Genomic DNA, 25,808 nt, shown 5'->3' on the forward strand with positions numbered 1-25,808 from the left:
TGCGTCTTGAGGTCACCATCTTCGTATAGCATACGATTCACCTTGATTCATCTGCAAAAGGCTAAGCAGGTGCAGATCTGCTTGTACCTGGATGGGGCACCAACAGGAAAACCCAGGGCTTAAAGCTGGGAAGGTTGTGAGCCACTGGCAGTCCGCAGAGATAAATCTCCCATCGACCATCCCAAAGTCAGTCCAGAGATTTTGGGCGGGACCCCCACACCCTTCTCCCCTCAGGGAGGCTCACCCTTCTTGGCTCTCCAAGGATTCAAACCCAAGGCCTGCCAACATACCCTATCCTGCAAATGTCCCAGGATAATGCAGCACAGGAGTCTTCAAACTCGGCCCTTTTATGACTCGTGCCTGGCTGAGGAATTCTGGGAGCTGAAGTCCACGAGTCATAAAAGGGCCGAGTTTGAAGAGCCGATGTAGCAGGATCCAATCTGTGTTAGTTACCGGGATGAGGTTTAGTCTTCCAAGCTTCTGATGCTGGAGCCCATACTTGGGAAACTTCTCTCTCCAGAATAATTCCCTATTCCTTACAGCCAGAGCAGTTTAAGCAATTTCCAGCGGTTGTTTTGAGGCTGATGGGCTTGTGAGTTCCTCGACTGTAAAATGGCTGCTAGCTTGGCTGGCTCAAGCAGATTCCTCTAAGACTCTTATCCTCTCTCTCAAGGCTGCTTCTCTGGACAGCTGGAGTGGTTAGTCGGGACAGCAGCCTTCTGGGAGTTCCACCCCACCCCACCCAGCTGACAGGCAAATGGGGGGGCAGCTGCCTCACCCCAGAATGGAGTGACCCAGCTGCAATCCAGCTGTTGGTGATGGGTGGGGAGGGCCTGCACAGGGCATCTGCTTGGTCAGATGCAGAAACCACAGACCATGAGCGATTCTGGACTGTTTGTTGGAGGGACCCCTTTGAGAGGGCAGGAAATTTAGTTGGTGGGCTTGCAACTGGCAGGAAAATAGCACTTTCTTACAAAATCACATTCGTTCGGCTTGTGGCAAATTGCCCAGGATGGCAATACTTTTATTCAGCAGCTCCACGCTAGATGGCAAGGGGAAAAAGGAGCGGTGGGCTTAACACACAGAGCGCGCAAGAAGCTTCCAGAGGTCCCAGCGGCTCACGCAGACGCCACGGCCCCACCGGCTGCCTGCTCACAAAGACCCCGGGCTTCTCCTTGTGGGAATTCCTCGGGAAGCCCCCCATGCCCGGCAGCCTCCCCCAACCCACGCTGGGCGCGAGGGCCGTCCTCTCCTTCGGCTCCTGGCTCCGGGACGCCCAGGCTCCGGAAAGCAGGGGACGGCAGGGCACCCCAGGTCCGGGACGGAGCCGGCGTGGGGCAGCAAGCAAAGGAAGACGCTCATGGCTGTAAACGCGTCCAAGAGGGCCGAGGAAAGGCCTCCCCCCGAGTCCCCGAGGGCCGCCGGTGCCGGGACACCCGCTCCATCGGCCGCTAGCCTCCCAGGCGGATGCTCTGGATCATCTGGAAGATGGCTGGCAGGGGAGAGCCGGAGGGGAGAGTCACGGGCAGGCATGGAGGACCCCCCCTTCCCCAGAGCGGCAGGGCGCCGCTTGGCAGACGGGCTCCTGGCCGCGTACAGAGCGCCCTGGACGCCGCCCCCCCTGCGCCCTGCGGGTGAGCCCGGCGGCCCCGGGCGGGGGCGGCCCCTACCTGAGCCGCAGACCACGAAGACGAAGAGGGCCAGCAGCCACGGCCCCACCGGCGCCCTCTCCTCCGGGGGGCTCTGGGGAGGAGAGCGGCGCGTGAGAGGGGGAGGCCGCCCGCCCCGCCCCGCCTCCCCCCGCCCGGGCCCCGGGCCCTACCGGCGCTCGCTGGGGGCCGCCGCGCTGCGCGATGCTCCGGCTGTGCCGCTCGTTGGCCACCTTCATGCGCTGCACGCCGGGCATGGCCAGGGGCGAGCGGGGGCCGCGCGGCTGTCGGGGCGCCTCTGGCTGAGCCCCCCCCCGCGCAGGCGCGCCCCGCCCGCCTCCCCCCCGCCCGCCGCCCCCCTCTGCCGCGAGTCCCGGGAAGAAGCGGCCGCAAGCGGGAGAGAGGCCGGTGGCCAGGCTGCAGCCCCCCCAACACCCCCCTCCCCGGCTCTTCCCAGCGGCGTCCGGGGCGCCTACCAGCCCCCCCGCCCCCTCCCCTCGGATGCCCCCCCTTCGCCCGAGGAGAGACCGAGGCCGCAGAGCAGGGCAAACGCTTCCGCCTTTTAATTTCCCCGCAAGTGGGAAGCGATCCGGGTGGTGCTGGGTGCACCCAATCCTGAAAGGGGGAGGGGGGTCCGGGAGGGGTCAGGAAGGGCTTCCAGGGGAGGGAAAGGGAATCCTGGGAAGAGGCATTGGGGACCAGGGAGCTTCCCCCCCCCCCGCCGCCCCAAGTTCCACAATCCTTCCAGTTTCAGATCAAATACATTCAGCCAAAGGGGGCTTGAAAGGTCCTCCCGGCCCCCAAGCGAGGCTGTTCTGGAGACGGAACCCCCCCCCCCGTCTCCTCTCCCCCAAGGAAGCTCACGCCCACGTGGACAACCCACTTGGGGGGGCTTCTGGGAAGGAAGATGGGCGTTGCTGCTGTCCCAGTGGCTCCTGGTTTAAGTGGAGACCCCAGCATCCCTTCTCCAGGCAATTCTTGGCTGGGGAGGCATCCTGCTTTGGGGCTGGGGGGGGCTCCGCTGTGTGCCAACCGGAAGGGCTGGGTCAGGCGTGGGTCTCGGCGGGGGGCACCCTCGCCCGTGTGCTGGTCTTGGGCTGCGGGGGCCAGTCCGGGTCGAAGAGGAGCTGCTGGGCCAGGCGCTGGTACTTGGCCTGGGGAACCGCCTGCCGGCAGCAGGACAACACAGGGGCCGCCTCCCCCAGCTCCAGCTGTGGGGCAGAGAAGGGGCCGCAGCCTGAGCGCCTGGCCGGCCTCCAGAAAAGGCACAAGGTGGCGGCAAGCCTGGCACCCGGCCCTTTGGACCCATGCCAGGCTGGGCGACCACAACTGCCCAGCCAGCCCTCCTGGCCTGCAGGTGGTCACTTGCGAGGCCCAGGCCCCCTCCCCTCTCCCCCCAAAACAGGAGGTTGTGCCCAGGAACAGTGTGTGCAACTCCACAAACGTTGTGGGCTGTTAACAATCAAACAAGGGTCTGGTGGGCTGCAGGAGGCCGCATCCCCCACCCCGGCCGCAGGGTCTCTCTGGCTGCAACGTGTGAGGGGGGGGGCTTCAGCCAGATTGGGAGGGGGGGCAGAGCTGTGCAAGACGGAGCCCTCCACTCCCCCCCCAGGCAAGTTCCAGGCCCTGGGGTGGGTGGGGGTTTAAGCCTTTTTGTCAGCCCAATTCCTGAGCTGCTGGGCCCCTTGCCTCCTCCCTGCCCCAGAAGTGGAAGGGCTCTCTACCTGTGGGAAGGCAGCCTGCCTGGGGTAGTCCTCCCTCTGCCTTCCATAGCAAAGTCGCTGCCAAAGGATGTCGCAGTCGCACACGAAGTTCTGGGGGTGCAGGAGAGGGAGATTAGCCGGCCGTGGGACGACTTGGGGCCACTTCCCCACTCGCAGCCCCCCCCCCACCCCACAGGCGAGGGGAGCCGGGCGGTTACCTCCAGGCAGAGGGACAGCACCAGGTTGCTGAACGCCAGAACCAGCAGAACCAGGCGCCACTCGTAGGGGATGCAGGCCAGCTGCAGAGAGAGCAGGCAGAAGTTCAACCGGTGGCTCCTGTGCCCTGTTGAACTCCTGCCCGGGAGGCAAATCCCTCCTCCCCGCTTCATTTCTGGGGGCCCCACCCTGCCCCAAATGCACAGGTAGTCCTCCACTTACAACACTTCATTTACTGACCGTTCAAATGTGGCTGAAAAAAGGGCCTTATGATCCTTAATTTTCATAATTAGGACCTTTGGCAGCTGGCTCCTATTTACGATGGTCGCAGCGTCCCAGAGGGGTCACGCGATTCCCTCTTTGTGACCTTCTGGCGAGCAGTCAATGGGGGGGCGTAGATTCGCTTAATGGCCGTGTAACTAATTTACCCTCTGCAGTGATTCGCTTACCAACGATGGCAAGAAAAGTCATAAAATGGGGCAAAACTCACTTAACGACTCACTTAGCAGAAGTTTTGGATGCTCCCCAAAATCCTGGGCCAAGGGGTCCTTCCCCCCTCCCCAAAGGCAGGAATGCGGAGCTTCTGACCCCCCACAAAAGACCCAGAGCCAGAAGACGCCAGCGGCTTCCCCTCCCCCCAGGAGGCCCCAGCAAGGGGTCGCCCCTCTCCGGCGGGGGGGGGGCATTCTGGAAGCAGGGGTGTGTGTGTGTGTGTGTGTGCTGCTGAGATGAGCCCCACCCCCGCTCGAATCCTCTTCCCTTCTGCAGCCCCGGCCATCAGCTCCAGGCAGGCGCCAGAGGGAGGCGGGCAGGGTCTATCTGACCCCCCCCTCCTTGGAGGGAGCGGCCCAGATAAGAGGGCCGGGCGGGGGGCCTCGTCGTCCTCGGGCAGCAGCCTCCGTCCGTCTGTCCTTCGGGGTGAGCAGGCCGGGGCCCTACCTGGAAGAGCCGGTCCAGGGCGGGCAGCGGGCAGAGCAGCAGCAGGAGCAGGAAGCCGGAGGCCAGGAGGAGGGAGGCCAGGAAGAGGCCTGCGGGGAGGGAGGCCGGGGTCAGTCTGGCTGGGGGGCTCTTGGGCCCACCCCGGTCTGTCCCTCTAGTCCAGGGGTAGGCAGCCTTGGCTCTGTTATGACTCGTGGACTTCAACTCCCAGAATTCCTCAGCCAGCCATTTCACAAGTCATCAAGGGAGCCATAGTGTTTCCCCCCCCCCCCCATGCTGGCTCAGGAATTCTGGGAGTTGAAGTCCACGAGTCATAAGAGAGCCCAGGTCCCCCACCCCTGGCCTAGGGTGGTGCTGCCAAATCAAAGGGCACCAAGTCTGAAGGGCCATAAAAGGGCATTACGGGCAGTCCTCGACTTACGGGTCATTTAGTGACCGTTCAAAGTTACGACGGCACTGAAAAAAGTGACCGTTGCAGCAGCCCCCCGGGGTCACGTGATTGAAATTTGGACCCTTAGCAACCGGCTCATATTTATGACGGTTGCAGCGTCCCGGGGTCATGTGATCCCCTTTGGTGACCTTCTGACAAGGAGAGTCAATGGGGGAGCCGGATTCACTTAGTGACCGTGTTACTCACTTAACAACAGCAGTGATTCACTTAACAACGGTGGCAAGAAAGGTGGTAAACTGTGGCAAAACTCACTTAGGAACAGAAGGTTTAGGCTCAATTGTGGTCAAAAGTCAAGAATTGCCTGTCAATTATAATAATAATAAGAAGAATAGAATAACAAAATGCAGAAGAGAAGAGAAGAGAATATAGAATGGAACAGAATAGAATAGAATTATGGAACAGAACAGGACAGAATGGGGTGGAATGGAGAGTAGAATCTCATTGTGGTCACATTTCCACTTAAAACCTTGTCTCAACTCCCGGCCCCAAGAATGGCAGCCCTGGGGCTGAAATCCCTGTGTGTGTGTGTGTGTGTGTGTGTCGGGCTGAGCCGGCCCCTCACCGTTGGTGTGGGTGGGCTGCCGGAAGGGGCGTCCCTTGGAGAAGGCCAGGGCCACGAAGACGTACTGGAAGCAGGAGACGAAGAAGAGGGTGGTGTTTTCGTAGCTGCGGACGGAGTCGGGGTCCTGCCCCCCCATCTCTCGGGGGTCAGTGGCATTCGGAGGGGCCGAGCCGTTGGTGGGGAGGCCGCCACCGCAGCTCCTAGAGGGGGAACCCAGAGTGGTCACTGCAGCGCCCCAGGAAGGGCTGCCTTGCCCGGGCCAAGCAGGGGAAATCCGGAACCCTTCAAGGGAACGTCAAGGTTTATCGCCAGCTTAAACTCTCTGCAAGAACCTGAACTACAGGGAGTCCTCAACTTACAACAGTGACCATTCGAAGTTAAAACGCCACTGGAAAAGGTGACTTATGACCTTTTTTCACTCTTACGACCTTTGCAGCGTCCCCGTGGGTCACGTGATCCAAAAGCAGACGCTTGGCAACTGGCTCGAATTTACGACGGTCGCAGCGTCCCAGGATTTCCCCCTTTCTGACCTTCTGGCAAGCAAAGCCAATGGGGGGGAGGGGCAGGTTGACTTTACGGCCGTGTTACTAATTCACCAGCCGCAGTGATTCAAAAACTCACTTAAGAGCTTTTGGGCTCCCCTGTGGTCGTGCGTGGAAGACCACCTGTGCCAAACGGTCAAGCAAATTGGCGGCAGGTAAAGAGTCCGTGGAATTCAAGGCAGGCTGGACTCCGATCTCTTGCGGACTCGAGACAAATGGCGTGTTTGATCCCTCCCTCCCTCCTTTCCTCGGGCTCAGCCTGTCAATCTCCTGTGCTCCACCCCCGCACAGCCCCCACTTACTCCTCCTCCTCCTCCTGGGGGTACCAGGGCTGCCGCTGGACGAGGAGGAAGGCCCCCACCTGGAAGGCGAGCGACAGAAGGATCTGGCCGAGGACGGAGAGAAGCAGCTGCGGAGAGACCAGGCTGCCGGGCGGCCGTTGCGGGACCAGCTCCCTCCAGGCGCTGTTCAGGCTCACTAGAGGAGAAGCAGTGGGGACGGGTCAGGACCGGCCCGATCCAGGCGCGGACCCACTCTGCGCGCCCTAAAACCCCACAGCTCCTTCAAACTGGCGCAGCAGACCCTCCAACTTCCGCCGTGTAGACCCTGCCAGCTGGCCCAGCCTGCCCGGGTGGACGGGCACACGGGCTCCAGCCAGCTCCGAGGGGGAGACGACAGGAGGAGGGCCCAGTGCAGCCCGAGGCTGAAGGAGGCAAAATAATCAAAATAATCCCGGGCATACGGGCAGTTCTTGACTCAAAATTCGTCTAGTGACCGTTTGAAGTTACAACAGCACTGAAAAAAGTGACTTAGGGTCGTTTCACTTAATGACCACTGCAGCTGTCACGTGTTCAAAATTCAGCCCCAGGTTTCCATTGCTAAGCAAGACAGTTGCTAAGTGAATTTCGCCCCCCGGTACCACCTTTCCTGCCGTGGCTCTTAAGTGAATCGTTGCGATTGCTAAGTTAGAAACACGGCCGTTAAATGAATCCGGCCTCCCCCACTGACTTTGCTTGTCGGAAGGTCGCGAAAGGGGATGACGTGACTCCAGGAGGCTGCCACCGTCGTAAATGTGAGTCAGTGGCCAAGCGTCCGAATTTTGATCACGTGACCCTGGGGAATGCTGCGACGGTCGTTAAGTGTGAAAAATAGCCGTAAGTCACTTTTCCCAGTGACCTTGTAACTTTTGTCACTAAATGAACGGCTGTAAATCCAGGACGACCTGTATTCTATTCTATTCTATTCTATTCTATTATTTTCTATATTCTATTCTATATTCTATATTTATTCTATTCTATATTCTATTCTATTCTATTCTATTCTATTCTATTCTATATTCTATATTCTATATTCTATTCTATATTCTATATTCTATATTCTATATTCTATATTCTATATTCTATATTCTATATTCTATATTCTATTCTATTCTTATTTCATTCTGTTATTCCATTCCGTTCCATTCTATGCTATTCTGTATTTTACTATTCGATTCGATTCTATGCTCTCCGTGAGTCATTTATAAAAATAATAAAGGCCGCTTCAAAAAAATAAAAGCTCAACGGACAGATTGGACAGCTGACCCTCGCCGGGGGAGGCGCACTTACTGCTAAAGGCCAGAGACAAGATGATCGCCATGTCAATGAAGAGGTACTGGACATCTCCCAGGTTGCCCAGAATCTGGAAAGAGAGGGTAAGGGCTCTCATCATCCCCGGACTTCGCCCCATCTCAGGGCGGGGGGCTCCCCAAACCCCCAGGCTCACCGAGTAGAGAAGCAGCACGCTGAGATACTGGATGATGCTATAGAGCGACATGAATTTGAAGACGCAGAAGGAGGTGACCAGGGCCGCTCGGCCCTCCCTGGGGAGGGGAAACAGAGAGAGAGAGACCTTCAAGGGGGGGGGCAGAGAAAGCGTCTCCCTCCACATGGGATGGATCTTCTCCTGGGGGGGGTCTTGTGTGAGTCCCCCACGTCCCCCCCCCTGGCAGCAGCCACCTACCGGATGAGGTCCGGAACGCAGGCGATGCTGGGGGTCTTGGAGGTGAAGGGGGAGGCCACCGAGGCCTCCAGCTCCGACAGAGAGATGCCCGCCTGGGCCCGCTTCAGAGCCTGCGGAGAGGAAGGAGACGAGCCCCCCCCCCAGGCAGGACAGGTCTCAGCCGGGAAGTCCTGGCTCCAAGCCGCCCCCCCCCCCACGCCCAACTCCTCTTTCGCTTTTACGCTTCTCCACTTTGGCCATTTCTGCTTTTGCCTCTGCTCCTTTTTACTTCGCTTCTACTTCTATTTCTACTTTTCTTTTTATTATTTTGTTTTATTACTTTACGTCCTACTGAATTTGTTATCGCAGTAAGGCGATCCTGGGCGGCGTACAGCATTCAAAATAAAAGCACAAAAGGAATGAATGTTTATTTATTTGTGGCTTTATATAAAAGTGTAAAGTCACAATAAAAAATGCAGGTTAAAACTAAGAGATAAATAAATGAAAGTATCCATCATTATTTAAAAGAAGCAATGACAAACCACGGGAAGCATTAACTTTAACCAACGGCCCAAGAATGGCAGAAAGTCAGGAGCCCAGGCCATCCGGGGGGGGGGGGGGAGGCGCTGGTCTCTCTCTCTCTCCCTCTCTCTCTCTCCATCTCTCTCTCTCTCTCAACCCCCCTCCAGCATAGCCAGCCCTATTGGGACCCCACACCAGCCGGCTAGAAGGGAGGGGCAGATCTCCCCTGCAGTGGCAAGAGAGTCCGGGGGCGGGGGGGGGGGGACAGCAGAAAAGGCTCTTTAAAATCAGGGCCGTCCAATCTTGGCCACTTTAAGCCTGGCTGGCTGGGGAATTCTGGGAGTTGAAGTCCACAAGTCTTAAAGTGGCCAAGATTGGACACCCGTCTCCCAGACCTCGCAGGTGGAAAGTCCTTGGCCAAGGAGGTCTGGAGGCCTCTTCTGCTGCAGTGAGCGGGCCAGACCAATCCCATTGGGGGGGGGCAAGACCCTTACTCAGATGGCCTACTCTCCATTTGAGATTCTCCACCCAGCCCCTGGAGCCGGCGGACTTTGGCCAGCCCCCTCTCCTTCTGGACCGTTCCGCGTGTAGGGCGACCCGGACGGGACCACTCACCCCACAGTCGTTGGCGCCGTCTCCGCACATGCCCACGCAGTAGCTGCAAGAAGCCACCTGGGTCAGGAGAGGGAGGGAGGGCTCCCACCGCCCTCTGTCCTGCTCCACTGGGACCCCCTTCTCCCCCCCCCCGTTTCCTGGCACCTACTCCATTTTCTGCAGGGCTTCCACCAGCTGCGTCTTCTGATCGGGCGCCATGCGGGCGTAGATGGTGCCACAAAGCAACAACTGCAACGCAAAGCAACAGCTGCGACTTGGGCGAGGGGGGGTAGGACTTGTGGCCTCCTCCAGGAAACCAGCTCCCCCCCACCCCACGCCTCCCCTGTCCCTGGCAGGGTCCCACCTTCGGCAGCAGGTCTGGGAAGTGATCCAGGAGGACCGCAAAGGATTTCCCCCCCATGGCAAAATGGTAGCTGATGTCCGGGACGGCTGGCTGTGCAGCAGGGGGGCGATCTGCCTCATCCACCAGCAGCTTAATCTCCGGAGGGCCCTGAGGGAGAAGGGAAAGGGCACGGTGGGCAAAGCGGCTGCCCCCCACGCCCCCCGGAAGAGGGTCGGGAAACGCCGGAAAGAGGCTCTCACCTGCTGCTCGCCCTTGCTCGCCGCCCTGCCCGCCACGGGCAGTTCATCGGCGTATTGCCAGTGGATGGTTGCTGGCTGCCCGTCCCTGGGGGGCAGAGCCTCCGTCAGGACCACCTTCCCCTTGGACGGGATCATGCCACACTCGCGGCCCACGGAAATGGCGGTCAACAGGTTGTCCCCTGGGCCGTGGAGAGCAGGAGGAGAGGGAGAGGGAGGGGGAAGAAGAGGAAGAGGAAAAAGAAGAAGAGGAGGAGAGGAAGGAGGAGAAAAAGCAGGAAGAAGAGGAAGAGGAAGAAGAGAGGAGGGAGGAGGAGAAAGAGCAGGAAAGAGGAAAAAAAGAGAAGAGGAAGAGGAGGAAAAAGGAAGAGAGGAGGAGGGAGGAGGAAAAAGCAGGAAGAGAAAGAAAGCAGGAAGAGGAAGAGAAGAGAAAGGAAAAAGGAAGAGGAAGAGAAGAGAAGAGGAAAAAGAGGAAGAGAGGAGGGAGGAGGAGAAAGAAGGAAAAGGGGATGAGAAAGAGGAGAGGAGGAGGGAAAATGAACCCCATCTCCGCAAGACCCCCAATCCCTCCCCCACTCGAGGAGGGCAGCCCTTTGCTTTAGCACCTGCCCCCCCCTTACAATTTCCCAGCCAGCTCTGCCAGGAGAAGCCATCACCGTTGCCGGAGGGTTCAACGCGGGGTGGGGAGAGCGGACAATGTGTGCCCACCTGTCACCATGACGGAGCGGACGCAGGCCCGCCGTAGCTCGGCCAGGATCGGCACCGTTTCCGGCTTCAACTTGTTCTGAAGCAGGACCAGCCCCAGGAAGTCCATGCTGACCTCCACGGCGTCTCTGGGGGAGAAAGGGGCAGCCGTTGGGGCGGGGCTGGGCGTGCAAGGGCCCCGTCGGGACCCTCGGGGCCACGGGGGAGCCGTGACTCACCGGGAAACATGGTGGATTTTGTGCCACATGTATTTGCTTTCCAGCCGCCGGCTGGCCAGGGCGATGACACGCAGTCCTCCTCGGGTGTAGGACTCCAGCACGGAGGAGAAGTCGTCTGGAACTGAACGGAGGCATTGGGGAAGGAAGGGGGCCACCCTCCCCCACCACTGGTGAGCCACTCGGGCTGGGGCCGAGACCCCGAGGGGTCCGTGTCCCACGGCTGTCCCCCCCGTCTGGTTTTTGCCGGGGCGTCCTCAGAGGGATGGGACGGCCAGGGGACAGCAGCAACCTCTGCCGGGTGTCCCCTCCCTTCCCGCCCACCCCTTGTCTGCAAAAGAGAAAAGATTACTGGTCTCCTTGCGGCAGAGGCTGCCCACTGTCTCCGGCGCGCCTTTCATGTAGGCCACCAGGCGCTTCTCGCCCAGCGTACGGGTCACGACACTCATGCGCCGCAGGCCGGAGCAGAAGGGGAACTGCGCCAAGATGCCAATCTGGCTGCCTCTCTGCAAGGGGAGGGGGACGAGAGAGGAGGGGCAGAGAAGGTGGCACGGTGGGTGAGAGCGCTGGGCTCAGGGGGGGCCCTGGTTGCCCGGGAGGAAAAGGGGCTGCCCCACTTACCATCAGGTCCAGAAGCTCCTGGAAAGAGAGCAGAATGGAGGGTCAGAGCTGAGACCCCCCAAGGCCCACACCCGGGGCCCCAAAGCCCGGCCCCGTGGCCCCTGCGTTCCTCCAGCCTCACTGCTCACCTCGTCCCCAGTCGGTGCCTCTGAGGGCGCTGGGAGCCGGCAGCCTGGCGGGTGGACAATGGTGGGCTGGATTCGGTCATGCAGGGCCGTTTCCTCCTGGGTGGGCTCCTCCAGGACCTGGTTGGGGGGCAGGAACGGCTACGGTCCCACGACTCCGAGAAGCGCAGGCCGGCTTCCGAGCCACCCCGCCTCGGGTGCCCCGTGCAACCCCTGGCGCCCCGCATCGCTTGGGTGGGCCCGTGTCTAAAGCAGCGAGGCGAGAAGGCCTCGCGCACTCAGAAGGAAAGGCGCGACGGCCTTACCCAGCCGGTGGCCGCGAACATCCTGAGGTCGAGGGGGTCTCCCGAGAGGCGGCCCTCCAGGGTGGTGAGCGAGTGGCAGGCAGCCATGGCGGCGACAAACGAGGAGCTGGCCAGGTGGGGCTCACGGACATCTCGTCCCATCGGGAGGAAGCTGGGAAGGAAAAGAGCTGAGCCCTCTTGCCGGCCGGCGCAGAGGACCCGGCAGGGCCTGGGGGGACAAAGGGAGGTTTTCTGGGGGGCAAGGCCGGGACCCCCAGTTATGAGGCCGCTGCCGTCATCCCCAATGAAGTTTTGTGTATAACTGCGTGGATTGTGCGTATGCGCTTACTTCTTCTCTGTCATGTTCTCCTCGTAGGCTAAATAAACATATACAGGAAGTCCTGGACTCAACCGAGTCCAGAATTTCTGTTGCTAAATGAAATAGACTTTTTCCTCATTTTATGACTTTGCTTGCCACCGTTGTTAAGTGAGCCACTGAAGTTAAGTGAGTCATGCGGTTGTTAAGCGAATCTGGTTTCCCCATTGACTTAGCCGGTCAGAAGGTCGCAAAATGGGATTACGTGACCCCTCTGGGACACTGCGACCGTCGTAAGTGTGAGTTGGTGGCCAAGCAGCCGAATGTAAATCACCTGACTGCAGGGACGCTGCAGCGGTCATACTTCAAAGTCACCAAGCAAACCGCTGTAAATTGAGGACAACCTGTAATTCTGCCCCAGTTCCAAGCTTAGGGACCCTCTGCAGATTCAGCCCCCCTGCAGGGAATCCCTGCCTCCCCGCCTCCCAGGGCCACCGAAGCCCCCTTCCCAATCGGCTGATTCCTGCAAGGTGGCAGTCGACCACAGCCACACAACGCCCCCCCCAGCCCACTCACCGGCCCCCCTGCGCTTGCACAAACCCCCAGAAGTCCAGGCCATCTTCGGTCAAGGTGCCAGTCTGCAAGGGGGACAGGATCCCGGTCAGCCAGCCGGTCCGAGAAGAGCTGCCCCTCCCCCTCTCCCGGGGGAACCAGAGGGGGGAGGCACCTTGTCGAAGCACATCAGGTTGAGCTGCCCACAGAGGTTGATGCGCTGGGGGCTGAGGGAGAAGATCTGCTTCCGGCGCAGGCGCCGCTGGGCGTAGACCACCCCGGCCGTCATGGCTGCCGGCAAGGCGGGGGGCACCGTGATGGTGAGGATGTCCAGGGATTCCAGCACGATGCGGCCAACGGGCTCCTGGCCGGGGAGGGGAAGAGAAAAGGTGGGCCCTTCGGTCAGAGCACCCCCCCCCAAAAATCTAGAGATGCCCAGTTTGATTTATTGTCTGTCTGTCTGTCTATTTATTCATTCATCGATCGGCCAACTATTGTATATATATGGGTCTCTCTCTGTCTGTCTATCTATTCATTCATCCGCCAACTATTATATACATCTAGTTCTGTCTGTCTGTCTGTATCTATCTATCTATGATCTATCTATCTATCACCTATTTATTCATTCATCCATCTGCCAACTATTATATATATCTGGGCCTGTCTATCTGTCTATCTCTCTTTCTCTCTCTCTCTGTATCTCTGTATCTCTCTCTCTCTCTCTCTCTCTCTCTCTCTCTCTCTCTCTCTCTCTCTCTCTCTCTCTCTGAAATGTGTATGCCACCCATCTCCCCTGGTGACTCTAGGCAGCTTGCAAGTTATCTGGGTCTGTCTATCTGTCTATCTGTCTATCTCTCTTTCTCTCTCTCTCTGTATCTCTGTATCTCTGTATCTCTGTATCTCTGTATCTCTCTCTCTCTCTCTCTCTCTCTCTCTCTCTCTCTCTCTCTCTCTCTCTGAAATGTGTATGCCACCCATCTCCCCTGGTGACTCTAGGCAGCTTGCAAGTTATCTGGGTCTGTCTATCTGTCTATCTCTCTTTCTCTCTCTCTCTCTGTATCTCTGTATCTCTCTCTCTCTCTCTCTGAAATGTGTATGCCACCCATCTCCCCTGGTGACTCTAGGCAGCTTGCAAGTTATCTGGGTCTGTCTATCTGTCTATCTCTCTTTCTCCCTCTCTCTGTATCTCTGTATCTCTGTATCTCTCTCTCTCTCTCTCTCTCTGAAATGTGTATGCCACCCATCTCCCTTGGTGACTCTAGGCAGCTTGCAAGTTATCTGGGTCTGTCTATCTGTCTATCTCTCTTTCTCCCTCTCTCTGTATCTCTGTATCTCTGTATCTCTCTCTCTCTGAAATGTGTATGCCACCCATCTCCCCTGGTGACTAGGCAGCTTGCAAGTTATCTGGGTCTGTCTATCTGTCTATCTCTCTTTCTCTCTCTCTCTGTATCTCTGTATCTCTCTCTCTCTCTCTCTCTCTGAAATGTGTATGCCACCCATCTCCCCTGGTGACTCTAGGCAGCTTGCAAGTTATTGCAAGATAGACTCCTTGCCACTGTGCCTGGGTGCTGCCCATTTTACAAACCGAGAGTGGGGGTCTACCTGAAGGATTCCCCCCCAGCCTGCCCCCTCCCCCTGCCCTCCATTCGCAAGGGGGATTCCTCAGCAGCAGCTGAAGCAGCCCCTGCCCTCCGTGCTGCCCTCTGCTGGACACCCACGGCCTGCTGGACGCTGCGGATCACAGAGTACAGCATGCCGATGCCAGCCACGCCAACCAGGCAGAGGAGGAAGCGGAAGGCGTCTCGGAAGAGGCGGAAATCGGTGGGCTTCGGGAACAGGATGGAGCAAACGAGCTGCCCCTTGGAGGTGGAGAAGCCTGGGGAGAGAAGGGCTGGGGGTCAGCCCCCGGAAAAGCACCTTTACACACACACACACCGCCATTCTGAGCCAAGAAGGGCCTCACCTGTCCGGATCACCAGTGCCCGTACTGGCTCTCCGGAGTAGTACCGTGTCTGGATGACGGAGGTGCCGCAGAAGAGCGTGTGCCGCTTATGTTCATCTGGGTCATAAACCGGATCCCGGAGGGGCCCACCTTCCCGGGCTGGGACGGGCAAGGCCGTCTTGGTGACGGGGACGCTTTCCCCTGGTGAGAGAGGAAGATCAGAGGCCAGGAAGGACACGCTTCCCGGCAGCCCCCCTGCCGCTCCCTTACCTGTCAACATGCTCTCGTTGACGATGGCCATCCCACTCAGCAGCACCGCGTCGCACGGCACGGTGAGTCCCGCGGGAGGGACCAGCAGCACGTCGCCCGGCACCAGCTCCGTGGAGAAGATGGCTTCCGTTTCTGCAAGGAAGATGGCGAGACTCCAGTTCTGGGGGACGCGTTGGGGCTGCACCAAAGGGGGCAGTGGGCTCCAAGGCTTCGGTCCACCAGTCACAGCAAGGCTCCAACGTGGGCCCGCCAGCACCCTTCCCTGACCCCCACCGGTGCTTCCCCGTGAACCAAAGTTCAAAGATTGGAGTCCTGGTGGACGATCACTTAAAGGTGAGCCAGCCGTGTGTGGTAGCAGCGAAGAAAGCCAATACAATCCTTGGTTGTATTAACAAAGCCATAGAATCAAAACCAAGTGAAATATTAGTACGGCTTTTTAAAGCCCTAGCAAGGCCACACCTGGAATACCAGCATCCAATTTTGGTCACCACATCCCAAAAAAGATGTCGAGAGTTTGGAAAAAGTTCAAAGAAGAGCAACTCAAGAGGATCCGAGGCCTGGAGACCAAAACATACGAAGAACGGCTGCAGGATTTGGCTCTGGCCAGTCTGGAGGAAAGAAGGACCAGAGAGGACACGAGAGCCGTTTTCCGGTATTTGAGGGCTGCCCCAAAGACACGTGTGTGTGTGTGTGTGTGTGTGTGTGTGTGTGTGTGTGTGTTGGCATTTGAGGGCTGCCCCAAAGACCGGGGGGGGGCAGGGGGGGGCAACTTATTTTCCAAAGCACCAGAAGGCAAAAAAAGAAACAATGGATGGGAACTAATCAAGGAGAGAAGCAACCTGGAATTCAGGAGAAACTTCCTGACAGTGAGGGCAATTAACCAGTGGAACAGCTGGCCACCAGAAGTTGTGGGTGGTGCAACACTGGAGGTTTCTAAGAGGAGACTGGACAGCTGTCTGAAACAGGGTCTCCTGCTTGAGCAGGGGGTTGGACTAGAAGACCTCCAAGGTCCCTCCTAGCTCTATTCTGACTGGGGCCGACTCACCACAGGGTCCTCGGGCGACGGCCACCTGGACGACGTTGTGGGCCGAAACCATTCCGTGCAGCAGCACGTATTGCTGGAAGAGGAGGAAGGGCCGGCGTCAGGGCCAGGGTAGGCCTCCCCCTCCCCCAGCCCCGGCCGCCTGGCCCTCCCCCACCTTGCGGATGGTGTAGAGGGAGGAGCCGATGGAGAGGAAGGACATGAAGAGGATGGTGGAGGCGTAGAGGTAATAGTCATCCAGGGACCACAGGAGGACGCTGAAGGCTTGGAAAATGTAGAAGGGGTTCAGGACCTGAGGAGGGAGGGAGGACACGTGGCCAGGGGTCAGGACTCCATCTTGTGGCTCCTGGGGCCCCCTCCCTCAGCCCCCCAGACCCACCTCTTTGATGAGGAGGTGGGCCAGGGAAGGCACTTGAACGTCGATCTGGTTGGCGCCGTAGAAGATTTTCCTAGGAAGAGAGTAACGTGCTCGCCTGTCCCCTCTTCCCCCCAGGAAGCCCCCCCCCCGGCTCCCCCCCAGCTCAGTACCACCTCCTCCTCACCGGTAGTCCTGGGTGCTGCGAGGGAGGCCCCCGCCGTGGCCAAAGTGCAGGGAGGAGCAGGGCTGGCCCCGGTCCAGAGCGGTGAGTCGCCGGAAGGCCTGGGCCTCCGTCGCCCAGAGGTAGCGCACGTTGCGGTGCGTGAAGAAGCGGACCTGCGGCAGGGCAAGACGGTCAGGGGCATCCCTGGCGGAGGAAGGGGGGCTGCCACAAGGGGCCTGCCCCAGCTCACCTGGGCCTGCTCCCCACAGGTCGCTGGGGAGAGAAGACGATCCTCACAGCCCGTGTCCTCCGTCAGCCCCGCTGGGCACGGGGGCCGCTTGCTCTCTGGCTGCTGCGGGAAGCCCAAGGGGTCGGTGCCGGGGGCAGAGAGAGAGGAGACCCGTTCCCTGGACCAGGTCTGGAACTCGTCCTGGAGGAGGAGGAGGAGGAGATGGAAGGAGGAAGAGGAGGAGGAGAGGAGACAGAAAAGGGGAAGAGAAAGAGGAGATGAAGAGAAGGAGGAGGAGGAGGAGGAGAAGAAAAAAAACAGGAGGAAGGAGATCTGAACCGCGCCCTGCTCCACAGCTGGGGCACAGAGCTGCCCGTCCGTGGGACGCAGAAGCCAAGAAGGCTACCCCGCACCCATCCAGATGACCGCTTCCTTGGGCCCAGAAGGGAGGCCTCTTCCCAGCCTGACAAGGCGCCCTGCTGGCCCTCGGGCACGTCCAGGGGTGCCCCCCGCCTGCGGAGGGAGGGAGGGTCCGGTCTGCAAGGAGCCTGCTGGGGGGAGGGCCTCGCTGGGGCCCCTACCGTGGTTCTCAGCAGCACCATCTGGGCATCCCGCAGCGGCACAGCCCGGCACGTCCACTTGACGCTCAGCTCCGGCAGCCAGTACAGGAAGAGGAGGAGGAAGCCGCCACTGCAGACGGTGCCCAGCGAGACCAGCGCCAGCTTCCAGCAGCAGGGGCTGTAGCCCCGGATCTCCTGCGGAGGGAACGCAGTCAGGCCAGCCGTGGCCCCCGAGAGGGTCTGTGTCAGAGGGGCCACGGTAGGTGGGCGGCCTCAGGAAGCTGCAGCTGGCCGCCAAGACCGGCTCCTGCGGGAAGGTGAGGGGGGTGGACAGGAGCCACGAGCACCCAGCCCAGGCCGATGGTGGTGCCCCTGCAGAGCAGGACCCCAGCCTCGTGGCAGCTCCTGGGCAGGGGGGCCACGGGGCCCACCGGGGGAGGCACGGCCCTGGGTGCCAGCCTTGAGCGCTGCCGGCATAAGGGGCCCACCCAGCCGCTGGCACTACCCCCGCCCAGCTGCACTGACCATTTCATCCTCCTCGTTGCAGTTCACGTACGCTGCGGTCGTTCTCGCCATGCTTCCTTTCTGTGGGTCACACGCCTACCCCACTGCCAAGCTCCTGTGGGGCAGGAGGGGCAAGAGCTGTCCCCTCAGCCAGCCATTCCCTGCCCCCCAGCCGGCCAAAGGCAGCTGGCAGGAGGAACGGCCCTCCCGCCCCACATGCCCCTCCAGCCTCCCCCCAAGTCCCAAAGCAGCCTCCCCGGCCCCCGAGCTCCTCGGCCGGCCCCTCCTGGCTCCGGGTGGCCGGCCGACTGCCCTGCTCCTGAATGAATCCCGTTGTCCCCTCCAGCCTGTGGCTTTGGGCGGTCGACCAGCGGGATGTGGCCACGGCCCAAAGGCCGCTAGTGAGGGCAGAGAGCCCAGCCCCGCCTGCCCAGCCGGAGCCCCCAGCCGGGGGGGGGGAGGGTGGACTTACGGCAGCTTTTGTCACTGTGTCAGCTGTAGGGCCCCGGGTCCACCGGCCACATCCAGGAGGGGAAGGTGGGCAGCGTGGTCAGCAACTGGAAGGACAAGAGGCCAGGCTAAGCAGGGGCGCCAGCTGATGGGGGGGTGGCACTGCCCGTGCTTGCTGGGGGGGCAGACAAGGAAAGAGAGCCATGGGGAATCCTGGGGAGGGGGGGGGAAGCAGAGGGCAGCCCCGCCTGGGAGATCCCCCGCTTCGGACCCCATCCCGTCCCCGGCATGCATGTGAGACGGTGGCCTCTTGCGGGCAGCAGCCTCCGTCCCCGTTGCTCGGCTTCGGCCCCAGAGTCCGGCTCCTGCTAGTCTTGAAAAGTCAGCTGTTTCCACACAATACACTCGTGGGTTGCAAATTTAGAGGCTGCGTTTGTCCAACAGGCCAAGTTTTAAACCAGGAGTGTCCAACCTTGGCGACGTTAAGACTCGGGGACCTCATCTCCCAGAATTCCCCAGCCAGCCACGTTTCCACTCTGGGAGAGCTTGCACAGGAGGGCTGAGGTATCAGCTCGCCCAGCCAATCAGAGACCAAGAGAACTCCCCGTACGGGAGCAGTCCACCTTTTACCATAACTAAAAGGAAGGAAAGACAGGATCTCGCAGCCGGGAACAATGTGGGCTGTTGTAGCAAGCCCTGATTGATTGGGGCAAGTTCACACCTGTCAAACCATCCACTCTGACGGTTCGTGTCGGAATCCGACAGGCGCCTGGCCGCCCTTCGCCTGAGTTCCTCAAGCCCAGTTTCCTCTTGGCACGGGGCGCTGGCCACAACACCTGGCAACCCGGGGCCAGCAAACCAGAAAGGATTTCATGCACACATGATCTGCGCTGCAGCCCCAGACCGGCCTTTCTGGACAGGCAGGTTTCGGCTGGCCTGGGTCTCTTGGGCAAATACCCCCCCCCCCAGCCTGTTTCCAAGTTCCTGATCCTGCAGGGCGCAGGCGGAAGAGCTTGGAGCAGCCTGGCATCAGCCTGGCTGGTGGAGGGCACCACCGCCCGCCTCCCTCTGCCTCTTCAGCCTGGGCACCGTCAGGCCACAGTCTCTTCTTGGAGCCGATACAGACCCCGCTCGCCGTACGAAATTTCCACCGCTAAGTGAGACATGAAGTTAATTTTTATTTTTTTTTATTTTAATTCCATTTATATCCCGCCCTTCTCCGAAGACTCAGGGCGGCTTACAAGCTTAGCAGTAGCCTTCATTCTATGTATATGCCTGCTTATTAGGGCTTTCACACACACCCCAAGCGGCATTATTACAAAGTCAGCTTATTGCCCCCAACAATCTGGGTTAATTTTGTTAGATGATTAGTGCCAGCCATTGGCAGTTCCCCAAAAGGATCATCAGATGGAGGCAAAGAGGCTTCTTTGCTTCCACTGATGAGCCAAGGGTCTCGGACCCACAGCCCCATTGGCGAGAGAGTTTTATGGTCAAGGAGGGGCCAAGACCCCCCATAAATACCTCTGCACGAGGGGCTGCTCTTTGTTCTAATTCTAACTCTTGTTCCAGTTCTGTTCTCCAGTTCTATCTCTACTCCTAACCTCTAGTTTAGTCATGTAATGCTAGCTTGTTGTCTTTTATTTTATTTCTCTCTCACATGCAGGCATGAATGCTTTCATGCCAAGTATTTATTTCTCTTTGATCTATCATGAATAAAGCTAACATGATTGCATCTCTGCGTGATGCCTTTGCTTGGAAGCTCCTTTAACGATTCACTCGTGAGAACACCTCACAAATTTTGTCCTGTTTTACAACGTTTCTTGCCAGTTGTTAATTGCTGGAATTGTTCACTGAGTAAGTGAATCTGGCTTCCCCGCTGGTTGGTCAGCAGGTCACTGACCCCAGGACCGTCGTAAATATGAACCAGCTGCTGAGCTTCTGAATTCTGATCATGTGATCGCGGGGATGCTGCAATGGTCTTGCGACCCTATCTGGACCGAGATGCTCTACGTACGGTCACTCATGCGCTCGTCACCTCCCGGGTAGATTACTGCAATGCTCTCTACATGGGGCTGCCCTTGAAGACCACCCGGAGGCTTCAGCTGGTGCAGAATGCGGCCGCGCGGGTAGTGATCGGAGCACCCCGATACTCCCATATTATACCCCTCCTGCGTGAGCTGTATTGGCTACCGGTTGCCCTCCGGGTGAGGTTCAAGGTGCTGGTGATGACCTATAAAGCCCTAAATGGCTCAGGCCCGGGATACTTGCACGACCGTCTGCTGCCGGGAACGACTTCCCATCACACAGGGAGGGCCTCCTCAGGGTGCCGTCGGCCAATGTCGGCTGGCGACCCCCAGGGGGAGGGCCTTCTCTGTGGGGGCAGCTGCTTGGTGGAACCAACTCCCCCGGGAGCTCCGGATGGCCCCAGACCTTCGGTCCTTTCGCCGTGACCTTGAGACATATCTTTTCCAACAGGCCGACCTGGACTGATGATAATGGGGGTTTGTAATTATGATTTTAAATGTTTTTATTGGTTTTGGTGGGACTTTGACACAATTTAATTCTTTTTTAATATTTGTATTCATTTGTATTTTATTGTTGTTAGCTGCCCTGAGACCTTCGGGAGATAGGGCGGCATACAAGTCTCTTAATTAATTAATTAATTAATTAATTAGAGTGAAAAATGGTTGTAAACCACTTTTTTCGGCAGCGCCACAACTCCAAATGGTCACTAAACGAATGAAGTCGAGTAGTTGCCTGTACGACTTTGGTGTGCCCTTACTGGACGGAGGTGCCCGGTTTGGGAAAGGCTGGTGGCATCACCCAGGCCTTGTCTTGGAGGGTTTCCATGCCCACCCCAAATGCAGGAGACCACGACGGGGGTCAGCGAGGCCTGGGCGCGGCTGGGTGCAAAGCCGCAGAGGGTCCTCGGGAGAGGCGTCAGGGAGAAACTCACTTAACAAATCTCTCGTTTAGGAACAGACACTTTGGGCTCAGCCGAGGTCGTACGTGGAGGAGCGCCCGTATTTGAAAAGTTGCATGCTGCGTGAGGGCAACGGAGGAAAGAACAAAAAATCCAATTTAGAGGTGTGGTCCAGAGCGGAGGGGTGGGGAGGGACCGCAGCGGGGGTCTTGCTTCCCTATAACCGAGAGTGAAGCACTTGGCACCCCCCAACTAGGGCGGGGGGGAACTTTAGGAAGATCCCTGAGACCCTTCCCAGCTGGGAGAGGCAGCCCCTGCCCTGCCCCGGAGAAGGAAGCGGGCTGGTGCTGCCAATTTTGTTAACGGCTTCTCCTGCCTTGGTACCGTAACGGCTTTCCCTCCAGGGCTGCGTTGGCTGCCAAAAGCCCGTTGACTTCCTGGCCTTGAATCAACCCGCTACGCCCCGCTGCCAGGGAGCTTAGCACGGCCCTCCCCTTCAGCTGGGCCTGGCATACCCGGGTGAAAGCAGGGCACCCAAACCCTGAGCTTGGCACAAGCCTCGGTAGAAAACTCAGCTTGTGGCTCTTGGTAAAAAACCCCGGAAAAATCCCAGTTCAGGCAGAGAAAGCTGGGAAGGTCAGCGGAAAGCCTTGGCTCCCCCGTTCCTGCAGCTGGAGACGCCCAGCGCCCCAGGGCTGTTCTCTGCCAGGGCATGCCCGTCACTCTTCCCCGCCCAGGAAGAGCCCGGCTTGGGCGCAGCGCAGGTGGGACCCCCAGGCCACACGAGCGGCTGTGTGGTCTGGCCCGGAGGAGGAAGCAGCACGCTGGATGCCGAGCCCCCTCCCGGGGCAGCAGATTCTATGGGGAGACCCCACCCAGGCTGATGAGCTTGATTTATCTGCCGCTGAGGCTTGGGGTGAGGGAGGGCTCCTTTATCTAGCCCCCAAATCTCAGGCCTCTCCAGCTGCCATCCCGCATCAACAGGGAGTCCTCAACTTACAACCACAAGGGAGCCCAAAATTTCTGTTGCTAAGCGAGACGTTTCTTAAATGACTTTTGCCCCGTTTTCTTGCCACCGCCGTTAAGTGGATCTCTGCTGCTGTTAAGGTAGTAACACGGTGGCTAAGTAAATCCGGCTTTCCCACTGACTTTGCTTGTCAGGAGGTCGCAAAACACACACACAAACAAACACACACCGGGACAGGGTGACCATCGTAAATACAAGAAGCGTCTGAATTTTGATCCCTTGGCCACGGGGATTCTGTCGTCAGTGTGAAAAATGCCACTTTTTTCAGTGCCGTTGTAACTTTGAAAAGTGTCACTAAATGAGCGGTGGTTAAGAGGAGGACTGCCTGTGCCCGTATGGGGAAGTGGGGGCAAGCTGGGGTTTGCATGCAGACACACAGGCAAGGCGAGGATCTTAATCTTGGGCAGGAATTTGGACTAGAGCAGCCTTCCCCCCCCCCAAACCTTTGGGGTAGCTGGGGCCGGTTCCCTGGACAGAAGGGGGGGGCTGGTTTCCCGTGCTGCCTGCATCCCACGGAGGGGGCTTCGCTTGTTTGCACGGGCCGGTTTCTGGCCTGCCACGGACCGGGGGGGGGTTGGGGTCCTCCGGACTACACTAGAAGACCCTACAAGGTCCCATCCAGTCCTATGAATCTATACCACCCCTGGCACCCCAAAACTGGCAGCCTCTGGTTCAGACTAGCATGGGGTATGGGGGGGGGGGTTGTCTCTGGCAATTTGTCATTAAAAACACACAAACACCCAATTTGTGGGGCTGCAGCTGCCTTCCTGGAGGGCTACGCAGAGGGGAGCCTGCCTTTGCCACCTCAAGAGGGGATTCCACCAACAGAGAGGAACCATTTGTGTCGTGTGTGTGTGTGTGTGTGTGTGTGTGTGTGTGTGTGTGTGTGTGTGAATGAATTAACCATTAATCAGTGGAACAGCTTCGCTATAGAATTTGCGGGGCTTCGCTGCTGGAGGTGCCTGGAATGGCTGAGCAGGGGGTCGACTAGAAGACCTCCGAGGTCCCTTCCAGGCTGTGTTTTTTTTGGGGGGTGGGGGTGGTCTGACAGCGGCTGCTGGAGGTGCCTGGAATGGCTGAGCAGGGGGTCGACTAGAAGACCTCCGAGGTCCCTTCCAGGCTGTGTTTTTTTGGGGGGGTGGGGGTGGTCTGACAGCGGCTGGGAGACCGGGAGTTGAAGTCCGCCCATCTTGAAGTTGCCAAGTTTGAGAAACGTTGTAGCAACGTTGAGAAACATCGTGTAAATGCAGCCTCCGGAGAAAAACTGGCGGGAAGTGCAAGGAGCGCTCGGAGATCCTTGCAGTTGGCCGGGAAAGGCCGGACGGGGGGCGCCGCGAGGGTCCGGGGCTGCTCCTTCCCTGCATGCGGCCGTCCGGCTAGAGGGGAAGGGGCTGCCAGGTTGCCCTCCCGCCCGGGACGCAGCCTCTCCTTCCCTTCCCCAGGCGAGGATGGTGCTTTCCCCGGCCGGGCACGCTCGCCCGGGACCCCCCAGCCCGCCCATTGACCCTTCCCGCCCGGCCACACGCAAGATCCCCTCCCGAGGTCGCGTTCCCACGAGACGCGGATTCCCGCCTCGGCCCACGTGACCGCCGAACGCGCCGCAGCCCACGTGACTCACCCGCTGGAGGCTCCTCATCACATCTCCCGGCGCGGGGGAGGGGGCGCGAGAGGGGCGGGGCCGGAGAGGAGGAGGGGGAGAGGGGCGGGAGAGCGCAGGCGCGGCGCTGGGGCCCGAGAGGGGCGAACGATCCGACTCCGTCGCGTCCTCCGGGACAAAGCGCGAGGTTGACCCCCGCGCATGCGCCACCTGGGCCCCCCCCGCCCCTCTACGCCGGCCGAGCCATGCGCAGACGCCCATCGGCGGCTCTCCCGGTCTCCCGTTTCCTCCTGCCGGGAATCCTGGGAAATGTAGTCCCTCTGGCCGGGGAGGGCGGGTTGGAGGGCCCCCACGTATACATGTGGAGGGTGCCGAGAGGTGACATAAAGGGGAGAAAGAGGGCAGCTCCCAGCTCTCCCCTCTCCTTTGTGGGGTCAGCTGCAGCCCCCGGGGCCAAGGGAGCGAGAGGAAGAGGACGCGTGTCTCTGCCAAGCTCACACGACCCGGCTCCTGTGTCCTCCCAGCCCCTGAGCCTTGCGGAGAGGCCGCCTGGGGTTGGCTGAGAGGCCGAACGGTTTGCGGCGGAGGATGGAGAGCTTGTGCAATGCAACGCGGCCGGGCGGGGAAGGAGAGCAGAAGGTGGGAGTCGGAGAGAGACGTCGGAAGACCCGCCCGAGAGTCCGGGCCTCTGATCAACTCAGGGCAAGGGCTGGGGGGGTGACCCGCAGGAGGAGAGCCGGGTTGGGCTACGGGAGGCGCCGATCGGAAGGACTCCCCAGTCGCAGAGCGTGAGAACGAAGACACGAGTGTTTGCGGGGAGCGCTTAAGTTGCTTCCAGACGCCCCGACTTCGGGACTGTGTCCAAAAGCACGTCGGGACTCTGGAAAGAGTGCAGAGAAGAGCAGCAAAGATGGGGGGGGGGGGGCTGGAGGCTAAAACATGAAGAACGCTTGCTGGGATTGGGTATTGTCTAGTTTAGGGGGCCTTCAAACTTGGCCCTTTTGTGACTCATGGACTTCAACTCCCAGAATTCCTCAGCCAGCCAGTTGAAGTCCACAAGTCTTAAAATGGCCAAGTTTGAAGACCCCCGAAGTAAACGGATGTGGCTGCCCTTCCGTTTTCTTGATCTTGCCAACTGGCCTCACGCCGCTGACTCCCCTTCCCAGCGCTCTGCATATGGTTGCAAAGCCAACGGTGATCCAGATGGAGAGGAGGTAGACGGGATCCAGACAACTGGATCTTCCTGTCCTGTTTGGATTGCCTACCATATAATTACTTCCTTCCATAATGCCACGTTTAATTAAATCCAGGACTAATTAACGTCCTTCTCAAAGATGTCTGTAGCCATCAGCTCAGGCCCTGATCTTGCCCAGCTCCGGGCAGCCCTTCCTGCAGGCAGAGGGCTGTGCGCAGGGGGGCAGCCAAGCGGGGCCCTTATTGGGTGGTGGGCCCAGAGGAGCAGACAGCGGTGGAGAGGCCTCCGCCTGACCCATCTCGTCACCCTGGTTTCTTCCTGAGGTCCCGGGCCTTCGAAGCAGGAAGGTGGCGCTTTGCCAGGGCAAAGGGGCCAGCCGGGCAGCACTTGGGAAAGACTTGGCGTTCCCTCTGCATGAGGGAGCCTGCCAGGAGACGGAGATAACACAGCCACACCTTCGCAACTTCCCTGGCTCTGACGTTTCTGTGAAGGGAACATGCAGGCAGTCCTTACAGACCCATTCGTTTAGGGCAGGGGTAGGCAACCTTGGCTCTTTTAGGACTCGTGGACTTCAACTCCCAGAATTCCTGAGCCAGCGTGAGGGAACTATGGCTCCCTTGATGATATTGTGAACTTCAACTCCCAGAATTCCTGAGCCAGCGTGAGGGAACTATGGCTCCCTTGATGATATTGTGAACTTCAACTCCCAGAATTCCTGAGCCAGCGTGAGGGAACTATGGCTCCCTTGATGACTTCTGGACTTCAACTCCCAGAATTCCTGAGCCAGCGTGAGGGAACTATGGCTCCCTTGATGACTTGTGGACTTCAACTCCTAGAATTCCTGAGCCAGCGTGAGGGAACTATGGCTCCCTTGATGACTTGTGAACTTCAACTCCCAGAATTCCTGAGCCAGCGTGAGGGAACTATGGCTCCCTTGATGACTTCTGGACTTCAACTCCCAGAATTCCTGAG

At 59.1% G+C, this 25,808-nt stretch overlaps 2 protein-coding genes across 23 annotated transcripts; both read right to left on the reverse strand.

Moving 5' to 3' along the window:
- Nucleotides 1-993: 993 nt before the first annotated feature.
- Nucleotides 994-1,979, reverse strand: LOC308676652 (stress-associated endoplasmic reticulum protein 2-like). Of its 3 annotated transcripts, XM_081342640.1 has the most exons (3): nucleotides 1,823-1,979; nucleotides 1,671-1,743; nucleotides 1,232-1,492 (listed from the first exon to the last, which is right to left on the reverse strand). In XM_081342640.1, exons 1-3 carry the CDS (start codon nucleotides 1,904-1,906, stop codon nucleotides 1,452-1,454), a joined length of 198 nt encoding a protein of 65 aa, XP_081198766.1. In that variant the 5' UTR covers nucleotides 1,907-1,979; the 3' UTR covers nucleotides 1,232-1,451. The 3 variants fall into 3 exon arrangements, with proteins under 3 accessions (XP_081198764.1, XP_081198765.1, XP_081198766.1); XM_081342638.1 differs by having other exon boundaries at nucleotides 994-1,743; XM_081342639.1 differs by having other exon boundaries at nucleotides 994-1,492; nucleotides 1,671-1,979.
- A 171-nt stretch (nucleotides 1,980-2,150) lies between these two features.
- Nucleotides 2,151-23,854, reverse strand: LOC308676633 (polyamine-transporting ATPase 13A3-like). Of its 20 annotated transcripts, none has more exons than XM_081342594.1 (33): nucleotides 23,663-23,854; nucleotides 18,117-18,201; nucleotides 17,666-17,759; nucleotides 17,162-17,335; nucleotides 16,602-16,781; nucleotides 16,373-16,524; nucleotides 16,210-16,279; nucleotides 15,988-16,122; nucleotides 15,834-15,906; nucleotides 14,789-14,920; nucleotides 14,540-14,719; nucleotides 14,295-14,452; nucleotides 12,752-12,940; nucleotides 12,601-12,662; nucleotides 11,730-11,880; nucleotides 11,428-11,544; nucleotides 11,300-11,317; nucleotides 11,031-11,184; nucleotides 10,682-10,802; nucleotides 10,467-10,591; nucleotides 9,762-9,940; nucleotides 9,523-9,669; nucleotides 9,328-9,407; nucleotides 9,180-9,222; nucleotides 8,064-8,173; nucleotides 7,827-7,923; nucleotides 7,670-7,742; nucleotides 6,365-6,539; nucleotides 5,586-5,720; nucleotides 4,508-4,596; nucleotides 3,571-3,651; nucleotides 3,374-3,463; nucleotides 2,152-2,860 (listed from the first exon to the last, which is right to left on the reverse strand). In XM_081342594.1, exons 3-33 carry the CDS (start codon nucleotides 17,714-17,716, stop codon nucleotides 2,415-2,417), a joined length of 3,987 nt encoding a protein of 1,328 aa, XP_081198720.1. In that variant the 5' UTR covers nucleotides 17,717-17,759; nucleotides 18,117-18,201; nucleotides 23,663-23,854; the 3' UTR covers nucleotides 2,152-2,414. The 20 variants fall into 20 exon arrangements, 16 of the variants coding, with proteins under 16 accessions (XP_081198722.1, XP_081198720.1, XP_081198715.1 ...); XM_081342589.1 differs by having other exon boundaries at nucleotides 5,586-5,717; nucleotides 11,730-11,937; XM_081342582.1 differs by having other exon boundaries at nucleotides 11,730-11,937.
- Nucleotides 23,855-25,808: the final 1,954 nt, after the last annotated feature.

The sequence above is a fragment of the Vipera berus genome, assembly GCF_964194415.1.
Source record: "Vipera berus genome assembly, chromosome: W".
NCBI lineage: Eukaryota > Metazoa > Chordata > Lepidosauria > Squamata > Viperidae > Vipera > Vipera berus.

What these genes read in the sequence shown, in the direction of transcription:
- LOC308676633 (XM_081342582.1), bottom strand. Translation starts at nt 17,716, where the DNA reads ATGGCGAGAACGACCGCAGCGTACGTGAACTGCAACGAGGAGGATGAA. An exon ending in TCCGCAGCGTCCAGCAGGCC is followed by an intron (nt 12,941 to 14,294) that starts GTGGGTGTCCAG and finishes CTCCCCGGCCAG; the next exon opens with GAGCCCGTTGGCCGCATCGT. An exon ending in TCCCAGACCTGCTGCCGAAG is followed by an intron (nt 9,408 to 9,522) that starts GTGGGACCCTGC and finishes TTTGCGTTGCAG; the next exon opens with TTGTTGCTTTGTGGCACCAT.
- LOC308676652 (XM_081342638.1), bottom strand. Translation starts at nt 1,906, where the DNA reads ATGCCCGGCGTGCAGCGCATGAAGGTGGCCAACGAGCGGCACAGCCGG. An exon ending in GCGGCCCCCAGCGAGCGCCG is followed by an intron (nt 1,744 to 1,822) that starts GTAGGGCCCGGG and finishes TCTCCTCCCCAG; the next exon opens with AGCCCCCCGGAGGAGAGGGC.